Genomic DNA, 9,465 nt, shown 5'->3' with positions numbered 1-9,465 from the left:
CTTTCTTGAGGTTTTTTCAGTTCTTTTCAGTTTTTCAGCATCTGTCAGACAAAACAGATTCAGTTCAGTCTTAATTAAAAGAGGCTTTTAAGGCCTCAAGTCTATTTTCTCTCAGTGTATGCGTAACCACCTTGACTTTGTAATGGGCCATGAGTGCTGCCTAAAAATCAAGTGCACAGCAGTACAGTGGCAGAATGCATCTTGTGCTGATGGAGGACTGCAGCTGCTGCCGCTGCTGCTGACATGATTTTTTTTCATCTATTTCATCTATGTAGACATCTTATCTGGCTGTGCTGTTATCAGCGGCTGCAAAAACAGACGTAGGAAAAAACTGAGTTAAAGCCAAAAGGCTCTGAGATCCTCATGTTTCGATTGTGAACTGACAAAGAACCAACCAGGGACATTTCCTGGTTGAATTTCCACTTTAACATTGTTACATGCTTACTAAATGTCGCATTTCTTCTAATTACAATGAAGGAAATCATAGTTTTGATCATTTAAAATACAGTATAAGCTAGTAAGTATCCTGCTGCCATAGTGTCTTTATATCTATTTTTTTCTGTCGGTGCAAAATGCCAGCACCAAAGCCTTTCGATAATGTATTTCAATATTGTGCGATTAATCCAACCAACCCTGCATAGTGTAAGAACATAACTCAACATTTGGTTAAATGTATTATGTATCTCATGGAGCTCATCTATGTATCTAGGCGGTCAGGAATGACAGAGGTCAGAGGTGGTTTTGTGAGGCCATCATTGACGTGAGCCAGGAATAACTTTTTAAAAAGAAAAGTTTTTATACGGGGGCATGTCAGATACTCCTGCCATCTTTCCACTGAGCCATATTTCAGGTTCTGTATATCCAGGAGCATCACAACAGCCGCAACTGAATCACTTGACGGTTTCACAGAGTAGGAATTTATTGTCTCATCTTCTGTTTACAAGCCCAGTCCCACATGGACCTATAAAACCACACTACAGGTCAAAGTCAGCAATTTTGTAAGTAAAATAGAGGTCGAGAAACTGTCAAGTTTTCTGCCAACCTACAGCTTTCCTGTTAGTCTGTGCTCCCAAGTCATAAAACAAAAGTTTACTCTGCTCAGCTGGTGAGCGCGACCACTGATATTACATCATGTACAGTACAGTGTCTCGCCATGTCTAAAAAGTGTAGAAGTATAAAAGCATGTCTGCCACTAGCAATTTACACGACACATGCCCTCAACGCATGCGCTCCTGAAGGTTAGGCCAGGCATTCATTTAGACAAATCAATATCCTTTTATTTAGTATAGTGCTCTTAAATGGCGAGTGTTGCCTTGTGGGGGAAAATATCAATGAGTCTCTCCCAATAATGTTTCACAGTGCTCCAGTTTGATCCCTGAAAATATTTATCAGAGGGAACATTTCACTACACAAGCATGACAAATGGATGTGTCAAAAGAGAATGCATCACCAGGGCAGGCTTTTAATATAATTATTAACTTTGACATGCCCTCATTTTTCAAAGGGCTTGGACTGGGAGACAGAGCCAGTGGTGGTTGGTTTTCTTTAACTTTTTCTCTCCACTTCACTTCCCAGACAGACTCTTAAACTCCCAAGGATCCTCCCTGACTAGTTGCATTCAGCTGTTATGTGTGTATACACTAAATAAAAGAATATTGATTTGCTTAAATGAATGCCTGGTCTAACCTTCAGGAGTGTAAAGAGGGGGAGAGACAGACAGACAGAGAAAATAGATGACCAGAGTGACAGTAATGGTAAGAGAGGGAGAGTTTCCAGTCAAAAAAAGAAAAAGGGAGCGAGGAAAAGAGCTCAGCATGTCTTCCAGCTGCAGTGCAGTCAGGTCTGTTGGGGCTACTGTCAGAGCAGAAATTGGTATGTCTGCCTCTTCTGTGATGGATGTTTCCTTGTATGACTGCTGAACGTCAGAGCAATGTGACAGCTCCAGACAGCAGCTTCGCCTCTTTGGTTCTCAGACTGACACCAAACCCTAATGTTAAATTCATGCTTCACATAGATGAAAAAAAAATCCTTCTAACAAAGCATTGTATCTGCATTGGGAATAAATCAATTAGTGGTGAGGAGTAACTTAAACAGAGGGTGAAGTATTATTTATATATGAAACAATACTAGCACCAGTCCTGATGCAAAACAATGTGTAGTTTCTGAAAACTCCAGAGTAATAATCAGCCTTATTCTGTCACTATTTTCTAGACACTGTACATTTCCAAAGAGAAACTGGGGCCATTCACTTCTGCATTAAAACAAATTCATCATAAGCATCTATTCATTCACACTCAGGACTTTTTGTATGTGGTGTTCAGTGACATCAGTATTCACAGTGCAGACGTGTGGTGGTAATTACACTCTCAGAGATGAAGTGACTGCAGGGAGAAGGCTGAACCGACGAAGCTTCTGCTCGTGCTTTAGATATCAGAATATTTTTCCATTTGAAAACCACATGAGTTTCAGTCTTACTTTACCAGTGAGTGACACTAGTGAGGTGGCAAGTGAGAGTGTGGAGGTTGGGGTGGTGGATGGGCATGTAACACATCTGACTTTTGTGAGTTTGAGGCCCATTACAAACCTACAATTAATGTTTTTTGCTCCAGGGATGTCGGTGTCAGTCGGTCCACCACTTGGGTCCAGGCTGAAATATGTCAACAGCTATTTCAGGGATTGGCATGAAATGATGTACAGATATTCATGGTCCCCAGAGAATGAATCCTACAGACTTTGGTGATCGTGTAGCAGGGGTCAGTAAGTGGGTTTGGCCTCGGGCCATTTTTTTTTTTTTTTTAATCCATTAGACGATGTCCAGAAATTAATCAAAAGCTGATTTAAGAAATTGTTTGATTTGAAAATACAACTGGGATTTTCTTTGTTACTGTTTACATGTGGCAGTGTAGCCTACAGTCACATATTATACATTTGAAAACTAGTGTTCTTGCCCTTTTTATTTTGGAGGAAAAATAGCTGAAGAGGAAGTGATTGTTTGGGGAACTGTTGCTGCCATGACGGATCTACTTTAGCACCAGGTGCTGTGCAATGACAGTGCAGCGTGCGGCATGATGTGACTGTGTGTTTCTGTCATTCTCTCAACATGAATAAAAGTATAATACGCATCTTCAGGTGGGGGGGGGTTCTCTGTATGGACATCATAGCTAAATGTGGGACTGTTAGAAAGAAAAATAAAAGCTTATCAAATGATCTGGAGGGCGTGTTTCTGCCTGCGAGCTGTTGCCAACCGCCGTCCTGTAAAGTTTCCTTTAGCACCACTGTGAAGTTGACATTTTTAACTGTTAGTGGAATATTTCAACAACTACTGGATGGATTGGTACAAAATTTGGTATGGATATCCACAGTGCCCAGGTAATCTATCCTACTGACTCTGATGATCCCCTGACACCCTGAGTTTGACATTTGGATGAATTGCCCAGTGCCACCATCAGGTCAAAATCATAATCTGTCCAAAATTTTGGTTTATGACTAGATAACTGAAATGACGCTGCTATCAGCTGTAGTTTGTGTTTAGTGCTCAGCAAATCTTAGGTAAATGAATGCTAACTTGTTAAGCATTAACCGACCACACATCAGCATGTAGTTGCCATGAACTCATATTTTAGAAAGTGAGAATTCTAAAATCAGTGTTATTGAATCCAGGGTTTTGGAAAAACACCTTTATGTAGTATTATATAATATACAATTTTTATCTGCAGGAGTATTTACTGTGCTATAAATCACTGCAGTAATGCACCAACCATGGAGATATTAGCTGTAGCTAATATGCATGTGACCTGTGACTGATAATTTACCAATAATTTTTCCCCCTACATCTCTCTATTGTCCTTGTCTCTATACATTCTTTAAGTGGAGTTATAATGCAGCCAGGTAAGTACATTGCTTTTCCTCAGTTCACAGTCAGTTCACATTCACTTGCGTCTTTTCATTGGCTTTGTATGGAACGGCAACACCATTCACTTTACCTGAAGGCCAGCAGTGCTAAGATTGTGTTCTTTGTAGTTTGAAATTTCTGATTTCATGAGCCTTAATGGACTATCTTCTTTTTACAAACTACTTCTCTTTAGTCTCTTACTGTGGACACACCAATAAAACAGCTACACTGCCAAGCTTTTTAAGGATGCTACTCCTCAATGTTGGATCCCTTACTAATGAAATTTTCATTGTTAATATTATTATAAAATCTCATAGTGTTGATTGTATCTCCTTATTGAGTCTTGGCTTGTTGAGACTGGTAGCAAAGAACTGATTGAAGTTTCACCACCTAACTTTTCATTTTCATAATGTACCAGGTCTAACAAGAAGGGATGGCTGATATTTTTCCAAATTTTGTGTAATTTAAAAAACATCTTATTTGGTCCTTAATCTACTTGTTATACACTAATTCTGATACAATTTAACTCACATGTCTATAAGGATGAAATGAGGTCGTGATATTTTATATCCAAAAGGTCCAAGGTCAACTTCACTGTGACATCATAATGTTCTGCAAAAAAAAACCTCTAGCTATTTTTCAATGCTGTAACTCAGGAAGGAGATCGTGACCATATTTCCTGCTGGTTGGCACACTGTAAACCCGGATAAGTAGAATCTACTTTAAAAAATCAAGGTAACTCGTTGCCTTAAATTTTTTAAGTAATGAAGCATCAGTTGAATAAGTGAAGTGGACTACATTCAATGCACTCGAGCCCATAAATGGAATGGAATAGAATATTTAAGTTGAATGTACTAATAACAAAGTTACAGTAACTAAATATTCTTAGTTTAAACAACCCTTCCCCACCCATTTATTTAAATCAGCTTGTTAAGTTAACATTACTCCATTGCCAATTCAACTAAATTGCATATTCTAATTGACCAAACTAAACCTTTTTAGCTCCTGAAACTCAAAATATGTCTTTAAATCACTCATTTAAAATACAACCAACTGCAACAGTCCAGTATCCAATTTTTTATTGAATACATCTTTTTTTCAGAGAAAAAACAAAGCCATCGCCTTATAGGCTTCAAGTGTGAAATGAAAAGAAAAAAAAATGTCTTTACCTCAATTTCTGGGCCTCTACAAATGTGCTTGGCACAAGGTAAATCTCAGCACTGCCAAACACTATCATTTTAACATTTACACTTCACATGCAGTCCTAAAATTTGGTTCACAAACCAGGAAAAAAAGTCAGCCCTGCTGAATACTGGCAACTAAACATTTACAAATAAGAAATCTGTCCATTGAACATGGAAGTAAAATCAATAATAGTCTCTGCACTGCGATTAAATTGAACAAACAAATTGAATTGACCATTACGATAGGCTACTCCTCCAAATCAGCAAAATGCGAAACGCGAATGCAGTTGACTGTGTCACGTTCCGTAGCTAACGTTAGCTAGCCACTTTTAGTGGAGCTAGCAAGCTCGCTTACTCGATTGCAGCCAGAGACGTGAAAATGTGTGACAAGCGCAAAGGAGAGGACGACAGCTCATCTGCGAAAAAGAAAGTGAGGACGTACCGTGAACAATACATCGCCATCGGCTTCACGGAGGGAACGGACAAACGACCCGAGTGTGTGATTTGTGGAGAGAAGTTGGCTAACGCTAGCCTAAAGCCCAGCAAACTGAAGAGACACCAGGCGACGAGGCATCCAGAAACCGTTGGGAAGGACCGTGACTTTTTTCTGCGCAAAGAACAGTTGCTCAAGGCTAACAAGCCAAAGGATATTAGAGCAGCGTTTAACAAGGCTGGCAGTGATTTACAGAAAGCTACTGAAGCCTCCTTTGAGTGTTCGCTTTTAATTGCGAAAGCAAAGAAACCGCACAATATTGGCGAGCAGCTCATCAAACCAGCCTGCATTAAAATGGTTGAGAAACCGTGCGGTGCACAGGTGGCGGAGAAACTCAAATCAGTACCGCTCTCTAACAATATAGTGAAAGACCGAATTGATAAGATGTCAAGTAACTGTGAGCAGCAGCTGTCCGAAAGGCTTAGAAAGGGGCCATTTGCCATACAACTCGATGAAACTACAACGGTGGCAGACGAGGCTGTGCTCATTGTTTATGTGCAGTATATTGAAGACGAAAATCTGAAGCAGGATATTCTTATGTCAGTCAACCTTACCACCACCACTAGAGGTGAGGATATTTTTACTGCAGTGGATTCTTATTTCTCGTCCCAAAACCTGTCCTACGAGAATCTAGTTGCATGTTGTTCAGATGGAGCTGCCTCAATGATGGGGAAAAACAAAGGATTTAACAGTCGCTTGAAAGAGAAGGCCCCGCACTGTGTTATATTTCATTGTATGATCCATCGCCAGGCACTAGCCAGCAAAAAACTGTCCGACGACCTCAGTGACACACTCGCAACTGTAGTCAAAGTTGTAAATTTCATCAAAGGTCGCCCCACCAACAAGCGCCTCTTTGCACAGTTATGCGAGGATGAGTCGCACCAAACGCTCCTCCTGCACACAGAAGTGCGGTGGCTGTCACGAGGCAGAGTGCTTGTGAGCTTTGTGGAACTGCAGGACAAAATAGAAGAATTTCTCCAAACTCATAACCCTGCACTTTCAGAGAAAATGACAGAGTCATTCTGGATCAAAACTGCATACCTAGCTGACGTCTTCACTCTCTACAATGAAACAAACAAGCGTCTCCCAGGCGCAGAGGCCAACATCATGCAATGTAAAGAGGCGCTCGACGCATTCGTGCGTAAACTGGAGTATAGAGTCGGGAAAATGGAGAAGGGAGAGCTCCAACAGTTCCCACTACTGCTGAAACAATGCAGAAACAACCCTGAGACTGTTCCAGTGTCTGTTCGTCGTGAGTTTACGAGCCACATGAACGCATTGCAAAAGGAGATCAAAACACGGTTGGCTGACACAGAGGAGTACGTATCCAAGGAGTCATGGGTGTTGGATCCCTTTGTTGCCAACATTGAGGATGTGGAATACCTTGATTGCGCAGATGAACTCACCGACATCCAGGCCGACTCTGTAGCGAAGAAATATTTCCAGGTATGGTAATGCAGGCCTATTTGATAGGCTATATTCTATCCACCATAAGTTGTAGTATGTTGGGTTTTAATTTACCAATTGAAATGAGCGCTGACTAGCCTATTTTAAATTGTTTGTTCTAACTCGACTTGTTTTAATAAGGGTGACTTTCAATAAACTTCATTGTAGGCTCGGCCCCATGTGGGGATAACACCAATGAGGTGTTGGTCACATTTAGCCTAAACATTTGATTTATTCCTTCATTACAGGAACACGGATTCAAGAAGTTCTGGATTGTGAAGGGATCCATCATTGCTCCGAGGCTCGCACTGCATGCCACAACCAGGATTATTCTCCCGTTCAGCACCACATGTCTGTCTGAGACAGCGTTTAGCACACTTGTCGCTATTAAAACAAAGGCGCGCAACAGACTGGACGTGCACAATGACTTTAGAATGGCTGTAACTCGCATTACACCGGACATTGCAGGCCTGGTAGCGCACATGCAAGACCAAGGTTCACATTAATGAATTTGACTCGCATACCCAACTGCTCTCTCATGATTTACCTGCGATATAGATATATAGATTATTTTTGTTCCAATTCCTATTAGGCACAAATAGGCTATCTTGCATATTGCAAGATATGATTTGTCAATATTAAAAGTACATCAGAGAAGTATACTGTATTGTAGGCCTATGAATGTGATGCTGCCTGTAAGCTATTTGTAATTAAAAATGCAAAAGAGCAGAACATGATTTTTCTCATGTAATTTATGGTTAGGGGGTCGCGAATTCCATCAGAAATGAATTAGGGGGTCCCTGGGGAAAAAAGGCTGGGAACCACTGCTCTACAGTCTACCTCCTCTCTACATTGCAAGCTGGTTTTTGAGCGTTTGGAGTTTGGGTTTTAGATCTGTCTTACCCAAGTTTAACAGTAGCTGTTGGAAAAAATCAAAAGTATTCCACATGCATTTTGGTTAATCAAGGTGAATGACATATGTGAGTCCAAACACAATGTACATGGCCTGGGGCAGGTTCTCAACATGCATTACGATGTTTCCTTCCAAGATAATTGCAACCGAGGTTGCATTGTGGTGAAGGGGCTGCTTGTGTGTACTGACGTCCGGTTGATGGCAGAGGATTCCCACTGGCATGTTACTGTATGAACTCTCATCATCAACGCCATGAAAAAAGGAACAGGACATGATCATGTCAATATGACAACATAGTGCTACAAAGAGCCTCTATAGGTACACAGATCACATGTCTGCCCAGTTGCCCTACTGTCCTTTCATGAATGAAAAAAAGGAAAAATGAAAAATTTACAATTTGCAATTTGCTAACAGTGCAAAGTTTAAGAAAAGACCTTGATAGTGGCTTTCCAAATGAACACAATAGCCAACAAGCTAACATTAGTTAATTAGCAAGACAGCAAAGAGTGGGACAAATAGCCAGCTAACAAAAATTAAAACACTGTAATGAAGTGAAATTACACAGCTCATAATGTGACCTTGTGTGCACCAACCTACAAAGATGTCTGTGGGTCCGTGGCTAGCTGCTTCACGTCTCAGCTCGGCTTGAGTTTTCTGGAAGAAACAGAGAAAGTTTTCGAGTCGAGTGCCGAACGCCGTCGTCAAACTCGACGAGTCTGCGCTGTCTCAAAACTGAGGTCGATGTAAGCCCACTTTGAGCCCGCTGTGAGTGTGCGCGCAGGCTGTGTGGGAGCGGACACCGCGGTGGATTCGAAGTGCACCCAAAATGGACGCTCGTCGTCAGACACGTCGGCGAAAAGCGTTAGCTCTGCACTAACTTACCGAGACGTTCGCTGGTTCGTTGCCTGCGTTTTAGCTAACACAGGTCTCCGGCTCAGCTCAGTGTGGGACAGCGGTAGCTGATTGCTTATAGTATAGTTACTAGTTAATACCAGTTGGTTCACTCGGTATAAAGCTGTCTTCTTGTATTGTGTTATATGTTCAATAAAATATTCAAACGAAAAGTCGGTTAGCTACATTGCTAGCTTGATGATAACTAGCTTTTTAAAATAAAATGTTAAATTACATCAACTATTGCACTAGCGCCAGGTACTTACCATTTTGAGGCTGGACACCGGTCATTCACTGAAGAAATTGTGGTCCAAAAACTTCGGAGCTCATCGATTCCACTCTATCAAACTGGTATAAACCGGATTTCTGGCGGCTGCATGGGTGAATAACAGGCAAAAAGGGATGATAATGAGTTGTTTGAGCTCAAACACATAATTACAATAGGACTGGCCATTATATAGTAGAATTTACTCAGAATTCATAATTGATTTAAGAAATGACACGTTTAAGTAATGTGAACTTGGTTTGTTTGAGTAGAAACTACTGATTGGACTTAAAAACACAATTACAATAAGAGAGGACATGAAAACGTTCAGCTTAATCAGCATTAGTAAGTAATGTCAATAAATTGGACATATTTAAGTAA

General features: G+C 40.8%; 1 protein-coding gene across 1 annotated transcript; it reads left to right on the top strand.

The window, feature by feature from the left end:
* The first annotated feature begins 5,455 nt into the window (after positions 1–5,455).
* LOC130161643 (protein FAM200C-like) lies at positions 5,456–8,891 on the top strand. The gene is made up of 3 exons (XM_056365051.1): positions 5,456–7,015; positions 7,264–7,510; positions 8,710–8,891. Exons 1-3 carry the CDS (start codon positions 5,456–5,458, stop codon positions 8,889–8,891), a joined length of 1,989 nt encoding a protein of 662 aa, XP_056221026.1.
* Positions 8,892–9,465: the final 574 nt, after the last annotated feature.

This window comes from Seriola aureovittata, chromosome 20 (genome assembly GCF_021018895.1).
Source record: "Seriola aureovittata isolate HTS-2021-v1 ecotype China chromosome 20, ASM2101889v1, whole genome shotgun sequence".
Lineage (NCBI taxonomy): Eukaryota > Metazoa > Chordata > Actinopteri > Carangiformes > Carangidae > Seriola > Seriola aureovittata.
Note: the sequence above shows the minus strand (reverse complement) of the source record. Positions and strands in the feature narration are given on the sequence as shown.